The 22,016-nt window shown below is 39.0% G+C and overlaps 1 protein-coding gene across 1 annotated transcript in view; it reads right to left on the bottom strand.

Moving 5' to 3' along the window:
• Window positions 1-22,016, bottom strand: part of SCGN (secretagogin, EF-hand calcium binding protein) — a 50,543-nt gene that overhangs the window by 13,621 nt on the left and 14,906 nt on the right. The window contains exons 5-7 of the mRNA XM_011962813.1: window positions 19,586-19,642; window positions 19,078-19,155; window positions 6,525-6,580 (exon numbers count right to left, since the gene is read on the bottom strand). Of these exons, the coding sequence (XP_011818203.1) occupies window positions 6,525-6,580; window positions 19,078-19,155; window positions 19,586-19,642 (191 nt within the window). The remainder of the gene's footprint in view (window positions 1-6,524; window positions 6,581-19,077; window positions 19,156-19,585; window positions 19,643-22,016) is intronic.

Below are 22,016 nucleotides of genomic sequence, written 5' to 3'. Positions count from 1 at the left end.
CCCCCAAAAGAGCTGAATCTTGGTTAGAACAATGACTGTAGCATTTAACTTGCCCTAATAAATACACAGAACCCGTTAGCAAGAGAGTGGGAGACTTACTGGTCCAAGACATTTTAGAAAATCTCTGTCCAGTTATGAATTGACCATTGAACTAACCTAGCAGAGACTTCAGTGGACACACCTGACAAAGAATATAGACTTCATAGAATTAATTCAGAAAAGTCACCTAATAAACAACAACAAAAATCATTAATACACCAGAAACATGACCTATAAGAAATACTAAAGGGAGCCCTTCAGGCTGAAATTAAAGGACACTAGACAATAACTTAAATCCACATGAAAAAATAAAGAGCACCAGGAGCGGTAAATATATAACCCAATATAAAATACGGCATAAATGTATTTTTTTGTGTGTAACTTTTTTGCTATCTGATTTAAATGACAATTTCATAAAACAATAACTAAAAATCTATGTTGCTGAGCACACGATATATAAAGATATAATTTTAACAACAGAAAGGAGGAGAAAGGCATTTAAACTATATAGAAGTAAAATTTGGGGCATAATATTGAAATTAAGTTGTTATTAATCCACAATTAGATTTGATCTAAATTAAAATGTTAATTGTAATCTAGCAGACAACTGCTAAGAAAATAACTCAAAAAATAGCAAAAGAAAAATAAGGGAATTAAAATAATACATTTGAAAATGTCTGTTTAACGTGCAGGAAGCAGTAATGGAAGGATAGAGGAATTTTTAAAACTTAAGACAAAGAGAAAACAAATAGCAAATATAAATCCTACCTTCTCAGTAATCACGTTAAATATACACGTATTAAATACTCCATTAAAAGCACAGATTGGCAGAATGGAAAGAAGTAAAACTATCTCTTTATAGATGATACAATCTTGTATATATAAAGTCCTAAGGAATCCAACAAAAAACTACTAGAGCTAATAAACAAATCCAGCACGCTAGCAGAATGCAAGATTAATATAAAAAATTTAATGACATTTCTATACATTAACAATGGCCATTGCAAAAGTGGAATTTGGAATACTAATCCTTTTATGATACCATCAAAAAGAATAAAATATTTAATAAATTTAATAAAAGAGGTTCAATTTGTAGACTGAAAACCACAAAACATTGTTGAAACAAATTAAAGACCTAAGTAAATGAAAAAACATCCCACGTTCATACATTGGGAGACTTAATATTTTTAAGGAGACAATGCTCCCCAAATTGATCTGCAAGTTCAAAACAATCCTCATGAAAATCTGAATTGGCTTTTTTGCAGAAATTGACAATCTGGTCCTAAAATTAATGTGATTATGCAAATGAACCAGGATAGCCAAAACAATCTTGAAAAAGAGGAACAAAGTTTGAGGACTCACATTTTTTATTTCAAAATTTGCCTACAAATCTACAGAATCAAGATAGTGTGATATTGGCATAATGACAGATATGTAGATAAATGGAAAAGAATTGAGAGTACAGAAATAAACCCATACATACGGTCAATTGATTTTCAGAAAGGGTGCCAAGACCATTCAGTAAGGAAAAATATTCAAGAAATGGTGTTGGGACAAGTAGATATCTACATGCAAAATAATGAAATTGTGCCCCCACCTTACACCGTATTAAACAATTAACATGAAATGGATTTACATAAAACAGAAACTTTATAATTTATATAACTCTTAGAAGGAAACAAAGGGGTAAATCTTCATGAGCTTGGATTTTGGCAATGGCTTCCTAGATATGATATCTAAAACACAAACAACCAAAAAAGTTAGACAAATTGGACTTCATGAGAATTAAAAACATTTGTGCTTCAAAGGACATCATCAAGAAAATGAAAACACAACTCTCAAAATGGGAAAAAGTTTTTGCTGATTATACATCTGAGAAGTGTCTAGTAAACAGAATATACATAGAACTCTTACAGTTCAATAACAAAAGGACAAATCACCCAATTTTTTAATTGGGCAAAGGATCTGAAGAGACATTTCTCCAAAGAAGACATACAAATGGCCAATAATACATAAAAAATATTCAAAATGCAAATCACAATGGGATACTACTTCACACCCACTAGATGTGAAGTAGTATCTTCTTTTTGATGTATCTTTTTTATGATTAAAAAAGATGCAAACAATAACTAGTACTGATTAGAATATGGAGAAATTAAAATCCTGATACATTGTTGGTGGGAATGTAAAATGGTGCAGCCACTTTAGAAAACACTTCGGCAGTTCCTCAGAAAATTAAATGTAAAATTACTATATGAACCAAAAATTCTGCTCCTTAATATATAACCAAGAGAATCACAAACACATATTTAACCCAAAACATGTAGAAACATTATTCATAATCTCTAAAAAGTGAAAATAACTCAAATGAACATCAACTGATGAATGGACAAAATCTGATATGTACATACACAGGACTATTACTCAGCCATAAAAAGGGATAAAGTTACAACATGGATGAACCTTGAAAACGTTACTCCAAGTGAAATAGCCAGATAGGAAAGGCACATATTGTATGATTCCATTTATATGAAATGTCCAGAATAGGTAAGTCGATAGAAATAGAAAGTAGATTTGTGGTTGCCAGGGTCTTGTGGGAGGAGGAAGAGGGGAGTGACTGCTAATGGGTACTGGATATCCTTCTGGCATAATGAAATGTTCTAACACTAGATACTGGTGATGACTGGACAACCTTATGAATGTATTAAAATCTACCAAATTGTATACTTTAAAAGGGTAAATTTTATGGTACTTAAATTATATCTCAATTTTAAAATAATCTTGTTTTTGTTTTAGAAAGCAAATATGTCTGTCTTTTCTGTATAATTATAATTATACTTTAATAGGATACAGTCAGTTTCAGTAGATTCAACATTAGATTCATGTTGTATTGATAGTCGTAAGGATATATAGAAAAAGTAGAAAAAATGTAATACAACTATGTGGAAAATCTTTCTTCCTCCAAATGCTCAGAATAGAGGGAATTAATTTGAGCCAATTAGAAGATAGAATATCCTGGAAGTCTGCAAGGAATATTGTTCTGACTATTTGCTGGCACCAGGCAGCCTAAATCATGTTGCCAGTCACAACACATATACTTGGCAGGTGCTTTTATGTAGAGGAATTGAACTGCATTTCAGAGCTGAAAGCAGAGAGAGAAAATTCCTATCTGCAAATGTTTTAAGGCCTCTTTGTTGTTGTATTAGTTTCCTAGTGCTGCTGTGACACACTGCCACAAACATAGTGGCTTCAAATGACCATAATCATTTACAGCACTTGAAGCTGAAGTCTGAAATTGATCTCACTGGGCAAAATTCAAGCTGTCAACATGGCCACATTCCTTCTGGAGGCTCAGGGAGAATCCCTTCCCTTGCCTTTTTTCGGGTTCTAGAGACTGCCTACATTCTTTAGCCTCTTCTTCCACTTTAAAGCCAGCAACTAGCATTTTCAAATCTCTCTGTGACTCTGACCTTCTGACTCCCTCTTCCATATTTAAAGGATCTTTGTTATTACATTGGGTCCAATGTGGATAATCCAGAATAATCTCTATTTTAAAGTCTGTTGATTAGCAAACTTAATTATATCTGCAACTTTAATTCATTCTTGCCTTGTAACATGAAATAGTCACCAGTTTGGGTATTAGGACGTGGGCATCTTTTTTTTTTTTTTTTGAGATGAAATCTCGCTTAGTCACCTAGCTAGAGTACTGGGATGCAATCTTGGCTCACTGCAACCTCTTCTTCCTGAGTTCAAGCGATTCTCCTGCCTGAGCCTCCTGAAGAGCTGGGACTACAGGCATGCACCACCACGCCCGGCTAATTTTGTTTGTTTGTTTGTTTGTTTGTTTGTTTGTTTGTATTTTTAGTAGAGACAGGCTTTCACTATGTTGGCCAGGCTGGTCCCAAACTCTGACCTCAAGTGATGCACCTGCCTTGGCCTCCCACAGTGCTGGTTTTACAAGTGTGAGCCACCGCACTCAGCCTAAGATGTGGACATCTTTATTCTGCTTACCACAGTTCTCATTTTCAAATTCCATATCAAACTGGTTTTGAAATACACTTGGCACCCCATATCTGTGGGTTCTTCAGGGCCAACTGTGGGACTTGAGCATCCGAGGATTTGGGTATCTGGTATCTGCGGAGGTTCTGGAACCAATCCCCAGAGGATACTTAGGGGAGACTGTACTAACCGATTTTGCTGCCTTGCATCTTTGTTCAGTGCTACTGTAACTCCATCAATTCACAACTACTCATTGAATCCCCCTCATTGCACAACACTCCACCAAGTGAGAAGTTATTCAAGGGGTTAAGGCATAGTCCCTGCCCTACCAGCAGGACCATAGCAAACCCGCCTTTACAGAGTGTTTAGACATATGCAGAAGGCCCTATTAGTTATCACAGTGATAGAGGGGGCACAACTAGCATTTTGTGCATAGGGCCAGGGATATTAGGTTTCTGGCATTACATGGAAATTTCCACAGAGTGAAGAATTGTCACATGTCTCACTTGAATTTCAAATGTCCAGGAGGGCAATCGTGTCTGTAAAAATCCTGCTTTTAATTATTTGTGCTTGGAACTGAATTCTTATTTGCAGAAAAACTCAAGGTTTGCAAAATTTACTACTTACATAAATTTTCCGCATGGTATATGAATTGTGTTGAGAGATGAATGTATTTTGTCTCATTTGGAACGCTGTCAATACTTATTTATTATTTCATAAAATCATATCAACAGCACCTGAGTTACCAAAGTGCCACAGTTGTATCAGTTAGCATCTCAGCTGCCCCATTTATGATAATTCTACACAGGTGAAAGCATGTGACCACTTCATTATATCTTCACTATGATTGTATGCAAGCACTTCAACACTAAAATGTGCGTTATTGTATAATTAACTGCTTTCCTTTTATTTCTCCTGTATAATTTACAGTCTGTGCATGATGTTAGTTATTTTAGCATTGTATACATAGGTAGGTCATATTGGATATGGACTAAGAGGGCAGACAGTAGTCGCTCTGAGCCCTTTATTAACCCCAGCCTCTCAGGGCACACAGGGCTCCTCAGCTCTCACTACTCTGAGGCATGCACAACTGAATCAGCACACGGATGAATAGATGCTTTTGGTGAAGTGAACCATGAGATTGCAAGCTTTTGTTTTCATCTAGATTGTCATCTATTGAATGAATCCTTTGGTTGCTTTGGGATTGGCTCTCTCACATAGCTCTCTGACCTCTACTTGAGAGGAACCCTGCCTCTATTGACCAAGAGAACCAGATGGGATCCAGGGAGCAGAGGCAAGATACCTTCTGTACCATGCCTGATGGAGAAACACTTTTGTCCCTCTTTGGCTGGTCCCTCAGTGGCTCTTCTATATCAATGTGGCCAAAATTAGAACGAAGGTCCTAAAAAAAGTAGCCAAGGAGGACACACAGGCTGCCTCACAATTCCTATGAGGCACAGATAGAAGGCCATTTAGTCTACTGAGGTCAACATCCTGGCTGTTACTGAGGAGATATTCTTCCTGGTGAGTCCCCTTTCACAGATACCAAAACCTGGTTGAGGTAGCTGCTAAGAAAGGAAATAGCTGGATTTGGTGATTCTGGACTGAGGTTAATGTCCACTAAGAGATGAAACCAACATCTTCTTGTAACTTTGTCGAGTTACCTCCTCATCGTTAAAAACTTGCCTCAGTCCTTGGAATTCCTCCCTCCCAGCTATACCTGCTGCTGCACTGCAGCCTGTAACTGCTGCGCCATTTACAATTACCATCGAGCGCTGCCCTGAAGTACCTGGTATTACATATAGCTGCTCCCCTATAACGGGTGTATCTGTGTATTCCAGATCCAATTTCAACTCTGACTATTTGCTCGGAATGTCTTTCTCTTTTTTGTAGACAACTCCATGCTGTTTGGGATCAGCTGGACTTGACAAAACATACTGACACACCAATCACATGTCACAACACCAGACTGTCAGACAACATTTTCATAGACACTGAGCCACTTCTGCTTTTATCCTGTCCTCCTCCACTTCTAGCCTTCAGGCACTTGGTGACTCCCTGAGGATACACCAACACTTCAAGACCACACAGTGCATCTGGAGTCTGGCTCAGTAGTCCTGTGTCCTGAAATAACTGCTCGATGTTTCCAGAGCCAGTGAATGGGATTTGGGACATTTTTGTCATGAAGTCACAAGGTGAGACTATAAATGTCTTGCCTTTAAGGGTAGGGTTTTCCCATGACCCATCCATAAAATTTGTGAAAATGTTGTGCGTTGTACATTTTGGAGAGAAGAACTTTTATTATCTTCACGAAGGGATCTGTTACCCTAAAAGATTTAGAATCACTAAGCTTATTTGGTAAGATGTACCTATTCTTTTAGACTCCAGGTGAGGCTTGATCTCCAGTCTCAAAAGGAAATATATGATGTCATCAGACCCCTAGGAAGGTATTTCTGAATGTATGATATCATTTCCGTGTAACTCACCTTGCTAAGTCATTTAGATCCAACCGACCATCTTTATTTCTGTCAAAAATCTTCATCTGAAATGCATAAGGGAAAATGGTTGTACTTGTAACAGGAATTAATTCTGAAAGTTATTAAAGCACTTTTCTATTTTGCTCTTCTGATTACATATTTGCCTAAATTGGCTGAGGAGCCCACTTACCTGGGGAAAATTAGTATTGATCACAGAAGGAATTGCATTTCAGCCTCTCTGTTAGGATGAGTCATAGTAACCAAACCTCCTAAATCTCAGTGGTTTAACACAACACAGGTTTATTTTTCACTCATGTTATATGAAAATCAAGCCTAACTGGCAGGTCTACTTCATGTTGTCTATACTCTGGTGACATGGAATGACAAAGTAGTGACCATCTGGCCACATTCCTGATTGTCATTGCAGAAAGAAAGAATAGTAAGTAATTTACTTATTAAAATTGTATTCTCCAAAGCAGATCCCTGGCCACACCCACCTTCAAAGGGATAGAATAATAAAATCCTACCATGTGAGGAAAACTACTTATTTGGAGGAAAGCAGCAACGACTACCAGTCTCTGACAGGCAAAACAAATAAAAATCTTTTATAAAGATTACAAGCTTGAAATGTGGGTTCTTGATTTGAGTCAAGGTTTTCTGAAATTATTTTATAGCCCTCATTTAGCATATCAACCACCAAGGAGGGCTTGGAGGGCTCATATCATAGGGTACTGTCATAGGGTATAGGAGAAACCTCATGTTTCCATGAAGGCAAAAGGTGTTGACGCTGAGCCTTTCCTTTCATAGAGACACTTAGCATTGTCCAAAGAAGTTGTTTACATTATTAAATCAGACTAAACTTTAAACAAGATAGGACTAAAAGTTAAAAATTTCTGCACTAACCACAAATTAGACAAGATTGGTTTGGGCAAAATAGAAGAGATAGATTTCTTTGCACATCTGAGTTGAAATGTGAGTGAATTTTGTGACTTTACAACATTTTAATGCTACAGGATATCTCTAAACATGTCCATATGAGGAGGCTGCACAGGGAAAAAGAGGGAGCAAGATAATCTGAAAATATATACAACAGATTTTTGCTTTAAAAGATACATTAGTCCCCCATCCTTCCTCTCTCTGCAAATACAGTTTATTTTTAATATTTAAAATGAATTTGAAAATCCATTATCCCTATTTTGGCACCAAAAATGTGTATTACAGAATTAAAACACAGGTTATATTTTTATACATTTGGACATATTACATGTCCAATTATGTCCCTTAAACATAAACACTATACAGTATCCAGTAAAAAGTCTGATGGGGATACACTTTGCTAGAAGATGAGCCATGAGTTATTTTCTGTGACATCTTCATGATGAGAGGTTCTATCTTAATAGAAAGCTAGGTCAGCTTGAGCTTTAAGCAAGTAACAGCTCACCTTGGAAGACGTGGGCCTAACTCCATTGCTGTGCAAACTTACTCCAAGAGAAAACAATCCCGTGCTCGAAATTGGCTTGGGATGAACTTAACATCAGTGTGCTAAATTGTGCTTCTACCTATCAGAAAATTGGCTATGGCTCAAATAAGAATAAGAATCAGGAAAAAAATCATTTGCCTAATTTTTCCATCTCTGAGTGTATACCAGTGGAAATGAATGGCACACATATTCCACTGTATCTGCTCATCTACTTTCCTGGGGCCTCTGTAGCTCTAAGTTCAAATATTAATGATGAGGGAAGCTTGAAGCATGCGTGTGGCAGCAGACTAGAAATCAAATCCTGTGTGACATTAAGACATTATGCTTCTTTGCAAGCATAACCTTTAGTGAATTTTGAATGCTTCGTGTATTTGTTTGAGACATAATGGCTTCTTAATTTTTAAACTATAATAAAGACCATTTATGAGGGCTCAATACTTTATATGTTATTACATTTAATTATCACAACATCCTTATAAGGTCAAAAAAAAATCTGCATGTAACAAATAAGGAAATTGATATTTAGAAAGATTGAAGTAAGTTGTTAAAGAAGCAAGATTTTAATCTAAGCATATCTGTCACCAGAGCTCTTTCCATAAAACCAGGCTCTTAGCTCTGTAAAGTCTGGGTATCTCATCCTGAATTTGGTTTGCTTCATGTTTGGTTATGAAGTAAAACATCTGGTGCAGGCCGGGCGCAGTGGCTCACGCCCGTAATCCCAGCACTTTGGGAGGCCGAGGAGGGCGAATCACAGGGTCAGGAGATCGAAACCATCCTGGCTAACATGGTGAAACCCCGTCTCTACTACAAATACAAAAAAATTAGCCAGCGGGCGCCTATAGTCCCAGCTGCTGGGGAGGCTGAGGCAGGAGAATGGTGTGAACCCGGGAGGTGAGCTTGCAGTGAGCTGAGATCACGTCACTGCACTACTCCAGCCTGGGAGACAGAGGGACACTCCATCTCAAAAAAAAAAAAAAAAAAAATCTGGTGCCATAGACTATGCCAGAGATGTGGTATTTACCTTTTCTAATTGCCTCTTTTTAGAGAAAAGACTCTATGTGGATTTCCCTCCAACTCAGTGGTCTGAATTTCCTCTAAAGAAATAGAAACTTCATGATAGTTGAGTCAACTCTAAGACTGCCAATTTTCACTTCACTGGACTCACGCTTATATAGTTCATTTCTATCTATTTTCTCTACCTTTGACTATAAAACCAAGAGATATAAGCCTAGTGCCTGACAACTGCTCCAGGCAGTAGTGGCAGGTTGGTCACAGCCTGAGCTCCATGAGCAAGCGCCCCTGCCAGCCCTCAGCCCACAACCCAGCTCCCCTTCAATGCCCTGCACACACACCCCTTCCCACTGGGCTCCGTGCCCTGAAGCTGCACGGGTGCTCATTTACCCTGGCTGGAATGATGATGAAGTATTCCCAGGCCAGAACAGGCTCCAGAATTTCTGAAACCAAATGTTCACTGCCTTGTGACATTGGTACTCAAATCCCTATAGCAAACATGCTCTGACCAAAAACACAGAATATGAGGACGTGACCCCTGCCCAGAAGCTCCTCTCGCAGTGACTCCTGACCAAGACCAATGGGATGTCCTGCTAGACTGAGTGGCTATTTCTTGCCAGTGATGCTCACCCAGTGTCCATCCTGGAGGACTCTACTGGGCACCCACAGAATCAGAAGTGACCACCCTCACCTGTAGCATCAACCATGCCAAGCTGATGGTGGTGGAGGGACGATGTATTTACTGTGTGAACTCTGAGAAGTGCACTAGTCCGAAATCCTCAGGGAAGCCTGGGTGTCTCTAGCTTATCTAGTATCTCCAGAGCTGTCCAGGAACTTGGTCATGCTCTTTTCAAAAACAACATGATTGTAACTGTGAAGAGTTTTCAATATATCTTGGCCAAGCTGCCAGATGATGCACCTTCCAAAACACCTGCTAGGACAGCAAAGGAAGCCGAAGGGAAGGCAAAGGAGACAGCACTGACAGCTGTGGAAAAGGCCAAGGACCTAGCGAGCAAGGCAACCACTGAAATGCAATAACAGCAACAGTGCATGTAGCCAGCCTGGGCCCTGCCCACCGCCGCCACAGCACCCCAGATGACCTGGTTCATATCCCTCTGCCCTTTTCCAATTTACTTCCAACCCTACCTACTGCCTGGGTTGTGGGTTGAGGGAGGGTGTCCTGTTGACATCTACAGAACACCAGGCATACCCATATCTGAGCCAGTCCTGCTTATTTCCCCACTGGGCAGCTGAGGTCAGAAGCACAGAGAGGTGTGGTGACTTGCACAGGATCACAGAGGGGATGCAGATAAATTGGTAATAAATGCTAGACTGCAAACCCCCATGAGGGCAGGGATCTTTGTTTTGTTTTGTGATATGCCCCCAAGTACTTGGCACTTATCTAGTACATAATAGGCAGTCAATAATTATTTATTGAATTTTTTAAAAAAGAAAATAAATATAGGCCTTATTTTTTCCTCCCTCTTTATCCTAATTCACTCCAGGAGGGCTGTGGCAGTTGACGATGGCAGCGGTAGGGGGCATGCCTTCCGTTCTGAAGGGCAATTGCTGAAAGGTGGAGAAGAGCCCTTCATTACTCTTCTTACCTCTACCACTGCTTTTCCAAGACTTGCACTCATACTCCATCCACACATTTTTGAGAATTAGCTACCTGAAAGGTGCTATCAAGGCTCCTAGAAATGGAACACAATGTCTTATTAACAAATGCCTTAAAATTCTAAGTGTGGTAGTTCCCATTCTCTGGCAAGAGACTCCTCAGGGACTTTGGAGTTACTCAGAATTCTCCTTAGATTGAATAATCTTTTAGTTTTTCAAACTTTTGTAAGTGCAGTAATAATTGTAAAATGCAAAATCACTTAAAATCATTACTGGGTAACTTCCTGTCAATAGATATTTTCTTAAACAGTAGATTCAAAGTACAACTACTGTCATGTGGTGGGAGAGGAAGTCTGTGACTTTTTAAAACAATTCTTAATGAAGAATTTTAGTATAATGCCTGCCCATGGTGAAAAACATGCAAATAATTCAGCAGAGTCAAGAGTGTGAGTCCCTCCCTTGCCTGTTTTAGTGGTAACTACCATTCACAGAGTCTTATGTATCCTTCCAGAAACTTTTTAAGCATACAAGTATATGTGTATATATGTACACACACATATATCACATCTATCTAGTTTTTTGAAGAATAGGACCATATGCAATATACTATTTTGCAGCTTCATTTTTTTAATTTAATAAATTATTGGAAAAATCATTCTTTAGCAGTTCTTTTTTTTCTTTTTTTTGTTTTTTTTTGAGACGGAATCTCGCTCTGTCGCCCAGGCTGGAGTACAGTGGTGCAATCTCGGCTCACTGCAAGCTCCACCTCCCAGGTTCACGCCATTCTCCTGCTTCAGCCTCCCGAGTAGCTGGGACTACAGACACCCGCCACCACGCCTGGCTAATTTTTTGTATTTTTAGGAGAGACAGGGTTTCTCCGAGTTAGCCAGGATGGTCTCGATCTCCTGACCTTGTGATCTGCCCACCTCAGCCTCCCAAAGTGCTGGGATTACAGGCGCGAGCCACTGCGCCCGGCCAGCAGTTCTTTTTTAAAAAAACTTTAAAGGAGATCCTCATTCCTGCCTAGAAATGATTGCCATATGCTATTCCAAAAAAGATTTAGAACCCCCTCCCATACTATCAATTGAGAATTATTTGTCAGGTAATTACTGTGTCTAATAACATTCTACACACTATGGGACATCCCAAACAATTATTAAGATGGTACATGATTTTAGGAGTATACAATTGTAATTGAAGAGTGAAAAAGAAAAATCTGAAATATACGTTAACGAATAAGATTCAGCATTATCTCTTTATGATAGAAAAAGAGACAGAGCAACATGACAGGATACTGGAGGAGACTGAGGAAGGAGATAAGCATTCAGGTAAGTTCTGAAGGAAGGATAGGATTTGGAAATGAGGCAGAGAGAACAGAGGAAGACATTATAGACTAGCAAATGTAAGAACAAAGACACCAAGATAGAAATTCACATGATAGCAATAGGTTAGCCATAGAGAGTCACCAGGGAGGACGAGGGTTGTTCTGGGAGTAGAGGAGAGAAGTTAGAGTGGGAGAGAGAATGGGGCCAGATGATTCAAGAGCTTGAAAGCCATAAGTAGGAATTTAAACTTTTGCAGATCCATGCACAGGTGACTGACATCATTCATTCATTTATTCATGAGTTCATTCATTTAACAAATATTTATGGAGTGCCTACTATGTGTCAGACACTGTTCTATTTACTGAACAAACAAAGATTCATGCTCTCATGGAGCTGATTTGGAAAGAAGAGATGGAAGGGGGAAGGAAAATAAGACAGATAAGTAAAATACTGACTGCTTTACATATTTAACATGAAATATACATGTTACCTATGTTAAATGCTCTGGAGGAAAAATTAAGTAGCATATAGAATAGCAAGTTGGGGGGTACAATTTTAAATAGAATGGAAATGGAAAGCCTCAATTAAAAGGTGGCTTTTTCATAAAGACCTGAAAGAGATGAAAGTAAATCAAATGCATACCAGGGTTAAAAATATATTGGCAGGGATATGGCAAGTGCAAAGCACCTGTGGCAGCACATACATGCATGTCAGAGTAACCAAAAGTATGACAGGCAATAGTGTGGCAAGACTAGGACTGGGGAGGAGATAAAAGGAGATAAGGTGGGAAAGGTGATGACTTGGTGTGTGAGCAGGTGGTGTAGGAACTTTGGCTTTTTCTCAGAGACAGAACCTTTGGAGGTTTTTGATCTGAAAAATGACATAATCTGACTCACAGTATAACAGGATCACTCTGGCTGCTGTGTTACATAGAGATGGTAAGAGACAGGAGTGGAAATAGGGGGATTTGCTGGGAAGCATCTTACAATTTGGTTGAGAAATAATCATGGCTTGGAACAGGGTGAGAAATGATCAGATTTAGAATGTAATTTAAATGTATTCAATAAGATTTGCCAGTTAGATGTGGAGTGATAGAGAAAGAGGCATCAAAGATGGTTTCAAGTGTCATGCCTTAAGCAACTTGAAAGCTTGAGGAAGACCAGTAGTGGAGCAGGTCTTTGGGGAAAGGTCAGAATTTCAATTTGAGACATGTTGAAAATGTATATTAGGCATGCAGTTCAAGTAGAGATACACATTTAAGTGTATCCAAGAAGTTTAGAGAAGTGGTCTGAGTCAGCCATATAAATCAAGGGTGGTCAGCCTTTAGCTTGTATTCAAAACCATAAGACTGGTTGAGATTACCGAGAGTGAGAGTGGACATAGAAGAGAAGAGATCTGGGGACTGAGCCCAGACGAGTGTCAGATTGGCCTGGATCACAGTGATGAATACCTAGACCCAGAGAAGGAAGCAGATATGAGCTGCTTTAATCCAGGCATGAAATATGAGAGCCAAGACCAGGATCATGGATGGGGACAAGCTTAAACTCATATCATTCTCTTTGTCTGCCATTGTTGCGGGATTTAGGAGGATGAGAGTGACCTCGGGTTGAAACAGAAGAATATTGAGTGCACTCAGGCCCAGCTGACTCACATGCAAAAGACTGGGATCGGAATAAAGACAGCACTTGACTTTTACATACACTTTACAAAAGGAGGTGGACTAGCTTGAAGCAAGCTTACAGTGGCGTGAAAGCAGGGATACGGAGGCAGGACAAACTTAGGATTGCACATAACCATTGCCAAGCAACCCAGTTGTCCATTATCTAGGTTTGCCTGGGCACGGGTTCATCTCTTAACCTTCACTATGGTACCCAGGCAGCTGTAGTTCAGGCCTACTCAGGCTTCTTATGACCTTTGTTGTACTTCCTAGATAAAACAGAATACCTGAAGTCACTAGTTATAGAGAACAGCAATCTATAAACTCATTCCATAAAATAAAGGAAAATTTGTTTTTCTTCTCCCTATGTTGAGGGAGTGCTGGGAGAGTCTCCAGAGCACATTAAGTAGTATTATCAAGACTTTTCCTGGATCTGGGCTGTGCTTGTTGCTGCCTCTGGGACAAGTCAGCCTAATACAGGAAAACTTATTTCTCTTTCTTTTTATTTTTCTTTAATTTACCACCTCACCATAGTCTCAGATTTAAATGTATTCTTTTATAAAAGTTCAAGTTTCCTGCTCTAATTTAGTATGTGATTTAACATCAGCCAGAAATATTAGCTTACATTTAACGAAAGTAAATATTATCTAAAAATATCCTATCCAGACAGCTAAATCTTTCCTCCTGCCTGGCATTGGCAGCACCTCTAAATTCAGTATCATAATTTGATTTTAATAATAGGCTATCTCCTTCCTTGTCCAGAACATTAATTAGGAATCAGGATAAGACAAGATGTGCAGACCTCAGCTTCTCTCTTCTGATTGGTCATTCTGTCTTAACTCACTCATTAGTCATGCTTCAGCCAGTTTTTAAATGTGCCAATCCTTATTCAGATCAATTTGAATTCATTTAATAAGTTACATCTCTTAAGTAAAGCATTTGATACTAAACCTCAGAACAAAATCTTTAATACAGTATTGCCATGATTATGTCCATTGCTCAATAAAAATCCATTAAAGCAGCAATAACGTGATTTCATGCTTGGTATATCAGAGCTCAGGATGTAGAAGTCGTTTTTTAAAAAGCTAAGTTCCTAAAAGTTAGTACACCCAAAAGTTTCTAGGGAAATGTAAAAAGTCGTTTAGAAAATCAACTATCAAGTTCCAAAATCTGTTTGTTGGAAAGTATAAGTCACCTCTATGACTTAGGGAAGAAAAATGAAATCGATTGGTCAAAATTTCATTAAACTCATTTTGTCTTCTAATCAAACTCAAATCTTTGGGTGGAAACTCTTCCATCAGCTTCCTCCACACTTGGCTGTCATCTCAGTGCATAAAAAGTCAATGAGAAGCTGACATAGCTTGGATGTTGTCTCCTGTAAATCTCACGTTGAAATGTAACCCCCAGTGTTGGACGTGATGAATCATGGGGGCAGATTTCTGATGAATGGTTTAGCACCATCCCTTTGGTGCTGTCCTTGCTATAGTGAATGCTTTCTCCCAGCATCTGGTTGTTTAAAAGTGTGTGGCACCCTCCTCGGCTCTCTCTCTCTTGTTCCTGCTTTTGCCATGTGATGTACTTGCTCCTGCTTCATTGTCTACCATAAGTAAAAGCTCCCAGAGGCCTCCTCAGAAGCAAAGCAGATGCCAGCATGATGCTTGTACAGCCTGCAGAACCATGAGCCAATGAAACCTTCTTTTATAAATTACCCAGTCACAGGTGTTTCTTTATAGCAACACAACAATGGCCTAACACAGGGGCCATTTGGAGTTTGTTTGATTATGGACCTGTCTCCATGGGACAATTTAGAACCAAAATGAGTACTTAACTGCAGCACACATGAGCAGAAGAGCTATGAGGTGTTGGCAATGAAACAGACATAGAATAATAGGACTGTCTTGGCCAATGGACAGTTCTCAACCTAGATACTTAAACATTGGGTAAGATCACTCTGATTTCCCTCAGCTACTTCCCAGGACTCTATACTTACAAATCTAAGCTAAAAATGTTGCATACTGCCAAATTTTCTTGAGCTCAGGACATCCCATTGTAAGGTGATGCCAGCCTGAAGCTTCTTTAATTTAAGCCTGACGGCTGTAAAGGGAAAAGCTCTGGGCAACTGGCCTGATTTGTGATGTGCATCATCTTTCTTCAACCACATACTGCACCCTTTCTGATTCTGCCCTGGAGGGTCTGGTTTAAGGGAGAGGAGAAAAGGAGAATTTCAGAGCATAAAGCTCTGCTTGGGGAAGATTGGGTCTGTGCAAAATACTGAAATGTGCAATATGCAACCCTCCAAGCAATATGCAATATGCTCCCTCCAACCCAAGAGGGAGCAAGAGCCATAATAGGGGCACAGGGTCATAAGAAACATTGACAGGGGAGATAGGAGGTTCCCAAAGACAAATGTTCCTTATTTTGTCATGGTTTCATCATAGCTGGCTATTAGGTAACAACTGAAAGTTCAGTTTAATTTGCATTAAGTAGCCTACTACTTGTCAGGTCCCATGTGAGGGCTGGGACAAGAAGGTTAGATGCTGTCCTCACCCTTGAGGAGTCACAGGCTAGTGGGGCACAAGACCCATAAGCAGATAACATCAGTGTCATCCTTGACTCCCACGTGATTCATCAGGAAATCTTCTCAAATTTATCTTCAAAATATATTTAGTTCTTACCTCTTCTGCCACTCCAACTGAGTCCAAGTTGCCATCCTCCATCACCTGGATGGCAACAATGGCCTCTCAGCAGATCTTCCTGATTCCATACTTGCCCATTGACGACTTCTCAATCAAGGGGGCAAATCTTGACATCCTCTGCATCATAGCCCTCTAGCCATTTTCCATCTAACTAAAACCCCAAGTCCTCACAATGGGCTAAAAATCCCATGATGGTCTGGCTGCTGTTTAGTCTCATCCTTTCTTGCTCTGCTCTAGCCATGCTGGTCTCCCCTTGGTCTTAAAAATCCCAGGCGCGCTTTTGCACTAGGGGCCCTGTGCCTCCTGTACCCTCAGTCCCTCCTCACATCTCACCTTCTCAGAGGAGCCACCCTGACCACCTTATTGAAAAGTACCCCTTCTTCCCAGTCCCCTACCCCAACTGCTCCTGCTAGCACTGCCATTCCCGGCCCAACTCCACTTTTTAATTTTTTCCAAAACACTCATCTCCCTCTGTTATGCAATATAATGAATTATTAATTACATTTATTATTTGTTGTCAGTCTCTCCTTTGTCTATTTTGCTCACTGTTGAATCCCTGTTGACTAGAATAATGCTTGGGGCATAGTAGATATGTAATGAATATTTGTGGAATGAGTTAAATTATTAAGAAGCTAAGATGATGATATGCACAAGGCACTACACAGGCACAGAAAAGGGGTACTGGGCTCACCGTGGAGGGAAGGCTACAGAAGATTTTTTTTAGGGCAAGTTGATATCTAACTGAATAGCGAATGATGAGCGAGAACCAGGTGAAAAAAGTGAGGAGAAAAAAGCTGAGCTATATTAAGAAGTAAAAGAGTAGTGGTTTAGTATGGTTAATTGGAGGTGGGGGCAAGCTCCTCAGAGTCAAAGGTAGTCAAAGAAATACTGGCAACATGCTGGAGATTCTACATGAAAATATATTCATTAAGTAGGTCATGTTTTATAAGTCGATAAAATCGAGATAACAGCAGCCAGTGTTAACATTCTGTTAAATCAATGTTAAAAATATGCTGAACTAGAAAAACACCTCCTTATTGTTCTGTACCCCAGGCAGTTGCCATCTAATTTCCTTTTTCATAGTATTCATTCTATTAGAGGGCTTCACTGGAGCTTAGGTCAAAAGGAACCTAGAGATTTTCCTGTAGCTGGGGAACTGCTTCCCACTGCTGGGGGATTTCCCACTTCACCCTTTGGTGCTGAGCACATATTTACTCAGGATTTCAGACATCATTTTGCATGCTATTAAAACAAATCAACATAGTAAGAGGCTGAATAATTTCCTTAATTGAGATCCTGTCCTGAGATTTGATTCTCTCCTTGGCATTTGCTTTCTCCTGTCTAGGCCAATTACAAGTTACCAGGGTCAAGAGCACTTGCTCCTTCCCAGCATAGACTCACTTGACTGGAGGCACATTCAGAGCAGAGTACAGAGGGAGAGTAGAGAAAGTTCCAGGGCTGAAAACCAGGGGAGCTTAACTTCCAGCTTAACAGATGTCTTTAGCTAATGAACATTTTTTCTCAGTTATCTGATCTTTAAAATGAGCTTAAGAACTCAACCTGATGGTGACTTAGTCACTTAAAATGCTTTCTTAGCCTTAGTCATCAGATATATAAAACTGCACAAACAATACCAACACTGTAGAGAAGTTGTTAGAGATATTATAGTATTTGGAAATACCAATTAAAAGCCTAAATAGGTCAACCTGGTGGTACACATTTTAACAAACTCTTCTCAGTAATATGTATCCCTGACTTCACCATAAGGTTCAATGAGGTGAATCTACTCAATAACTCTTTATATAATAAATATGACAATCCTACAAGTAATTAAGGCTTTATCAGCAAATTTCCTTGCTTACTAATTAAGAAACCTGAAGATTTTTATAGGAATGAACCACACGCCTAGGGATAGAAAAGGATAGGGGAGGAGAAAAGACAGAGGAGCCAGATACAATTTAATACAAATCATTGATGAGTACTGGGAGAAATGCATCAAGTCAGGTGTTGAAACAGAACATGAGGATGAGTTTACCAAAGGCAGCTTCCTACTTCACCACTTTCCATGGAGCTTGACACAAAAATAGTCTCAAGGTCACTTGGAACAAGGATGACATGAGGGGAATGTGAAATAATGACAACTACTGCAATAAGAGCTAACTCATTATATTCTGGACAGTATGCAAGTCCTTCAAATGCATCAACACATTTGCCCTCACAGGAATTAGGCACTATTCATCCCCATTTTATAGGAGAAGTAAATAAAGTTGAGAGGCTTGACAGTTTTCTTACATCATAGCTAGTAAGTGGCAGAGGTAGGACATGCATCCTCCATCTATCTGACTCTCCAACTGCACTAAATCAACATGCTAAATGAGGAGAATCATCCACTGTGGTGAGAGGCAGCTTCCATCTGTTTGGTACTGATGGTCTAAGTCCATGTTTACTTGTTTCCATGTGACTTCCATTAACATTGAGGTTATTGGCCTGGTGCTTAGAAACCTAATATTGACTGAACTTTTCAGGTTTCCCCACAGACTGGTGAACAGCTTTCTCTCTCAAATAGATGCAACCTGGTCACAAGAGAGAGGCTACAACAGTTCAGTTTTAGCCAGTGTTTGTCAGAGTTGAGGTTTCCTCTTGCATTCATTTAGCCTTCAATTTCTCAAGGACGAACTCTCTAGCAGACAGTTTCTGGGGTCTGGGGAGGGAGTGGGGGAGCTGTCCTCATGGAGGTAATTACTCATGGAGTAGTGAGTAATTACTCATTACTTACCATGGTGCCAGTGTATTCTTCCAGTTTAGCCTCAGAAATGGCCTTTCTGTGGTGAAGAAAGAGGTCTCGGAGGAAGTTCTGTGGCGCCAAGAGAAGAGTCATACGTCATATAGTGAGCAAATAAACTGCAAAGGTCTTAAAAGGCCTTATTTCAAGAATTGTGGGTTGTTTGTTTCCAGGAGGAAATAAAATGCTTTTAGCAAGCAATAAGTCCAAGAATTGAGGGCTGTCACTGTTTATAGGGAGCTCATGGGGCCCAGGGAATAGCTCCAGCATGAAAAAGTTATCATAAATGCTCAATTATGCATCTTTTCCAGAGACAGCAATGTGACTTGCACTTTCTAAACCTTTTAAAATGAATATATATACATATATGTACATATGTATGTATTTTTGAGTAACATATTCAAATACATCTTTCTTGGGCCCACAGAAATCAAACTCATGATACATACGTATCAAATTCCCAATGATAAACAAACCCACCCCTTCACCCAGTGACACTTACGCGGAGCTCAGCAGCTGATATAAAGCCACTGCTGTCAGCATCATATTTGCGCCAAATCTGAAATACACAAAAGTCATTAATTCATTTATCCTCAGATAAGTTGGAATAATTATGTGGTATCTACTACAGTTCAGCATCTGAAAACAGTACTTAACTGAATGGAAATTCCACTTTTGATAGGAAACTTCAGGCTTTCTTTGGTGACAGCAATTTTGTGTGGAATCCACCAGAAATGGATCACTGCATTCACCTGGAGCCACTTAAGGAGGGCCACAGTGGTTTCAATGAAAGCCCAGAGTGGGCTTTAATCAAAAGGGTTCTTTTGCAAAGTTTAGAATGGAAAGATACAAAGGGATGAAGTTCAATTTGGGGCAATATGACAAACTAAGAAACCTCCTCAATACTAAATACCTAAAAATGCAACATCCTATGAAAATAACTTTTAATTACATTGCATAGATCACAAGAAAGTGAAAGGGCTTCTTAGAGACCCAACATAATAGGAAAGCACAAACTTAGAGTGGTAATGTAGGACTGAAACCAAAGCCTGTCCCAAGTATATCTGCTGGTCCCTGGCAACAAAGTCTGCAGTTTTATGAGAAAACTGCACATGTAGTAGACAGGGAATAAATCATGGGACCCACACAGGTGGAAAGTCAGATCGAGGTGCCCGCTTTAAACTAAAGCTTCAAAACTAAAACCTTAATGAAAGATGAACTTTAAAAAATTACACTGCAGAAAAGTCCCCTAAGAAATCTTGCCTGTGTGGGCTTGTCTCTGATGGAGGGAATAAAATAACTGATAATTCCCAGTTATAAGCTACTCCTCTCATTAGTGTGAGGCCAGCATTCATCCAACTGAAGATGCAGTTACTGAACTGGAAGACAGAACAGCTGAAACTCTTTGAGGAAAGCACTGAACTACTTTCTTTAATAAATTCTGTTACTCTCACCACCTCTGATTATTCCATGGACAAGGCTCACATCAGTTGGCAAGCTCCCTAACTCTTGTACAAAATAAAAGGTTACACTAAGTTGTTTTTTTTTTTTCATTGACAGATTTTTCTTAGATCCTAAATGGATTGCCTGTGTTCTGTGTTACCAACTGCAGGAACCTTAATTATTAACCACAATCAGTGTCCTGAGCTCAGACTCTGCAGGGATAGTAGGAGATGTTGATACTGATGCTATGTCAACACTGATGCTGATATTTAGTGATAACAATTCAGAAATGTCACTCCTTTCAGACCCTGCCATTTATGTCTGAATTTAGTCCAATTTACACAATCAATGAGTTAAATGTGATTTATATCTTTTATCGTATGAATATGCGAAAATTATGAGAATTTCAAATAATTTTTAAAATTTTTTGCATGCTTTTTAATTGCCATTCTCCAACAATTTCCATCTAAATTATTGTGTAGTTTTACTACAGCTGAGTCATTGGAGAGCCAAAGATTTTTATGTGAATATTCAGCAAGCCTATCTTTAAAGAATAAAAACAAAATAAAGACATTTCCAGACAAACAGAGCAGAGTTTATTACCAGCAGACTCTTAATAAAAGGATATACTCTAGGAAAAATAAGGAACAGGAAGAAGGAAATCTGAGATATACAAAAAGGAGTGGTGAACAAAGACAATGGTAGCAATATGACATGTGGTGACACATGGGCAAATTGAAACAAATCTTGACTGCATAAAATTTGTGGGATTAAAGAAAACAAGATACAACTAATATTCTGGACAATAATGGCACATGAGTTGGTGGGTAAGAGTTATAGTGTGTTAAGATCCTGTGGTTCAGGGGAAAAGTAAAGACATTAACTTAGAATTTCTTAAAATATGTAGAATATAATGGGATATAAGACAGTTAATTTTAAAAAACAAATAATTTACAATGATAGTTTTAAAAACTGGGTACAGAAAGGGAAAGCTCTTCTTTACTGATAAAATTGACAAACTAGAAAGGCAGGAAAAGTAGAATTAAAAAAAAAAAGATAAGAAGCCTCCATAGGGCCATGTGCTTTTCCCACTTCTCAAGATTATTCAAGACTACACTAGGCCTAACATTTTAATACTATTTTTCTATATTCATGATTTTTTTTCTGAAATCATGTTCACTGCACAAAATTAATGAAATACAAAAAGAAAAAATTTATAATCTCCAGAAATTCCTCTCCTGAGATAATTACTTACTGTTTCTATGTGTTTCATTTCTATCATGTTTCTACAATATACAGTAAAAAACAGAATTGGGGTCATATTGTCTATATGCTTGGGCAGTCTATTTGTTATTTTTATTAAAAATGTTATCTGAGTGTTTTTATTTGTTTTTGTTTTTTTTGTTTTGAGATGGAGTCTCACTTTGTCACCCAGGCTGGAGTGCAGTGGCACGATCTCGGCTCACTGCAAGCTCCGCCTCCCGGGTTCA

This window comes from Colobus angolensis, unplaced genomic scaffold (assembly GCF_000951035.1).
Source record: "Colobus angolensis palliatus isolate OR3802 unplaced genomic scaffold, Cang.pa_1.0 Scaffold6, whole genome shotgun sequence".
In the NCBI taxonomy this organism is placed as follows: Eukaryota; Metazoa; Chordata; class Mammalia; order Primates; family Cercopithecidae; genus Colobus; species Colobus angolensis.
Note: the sequence above shows the minus strand (reverse complement) of the source record. Positions and strands in the feature narration are given on the sequence as shown.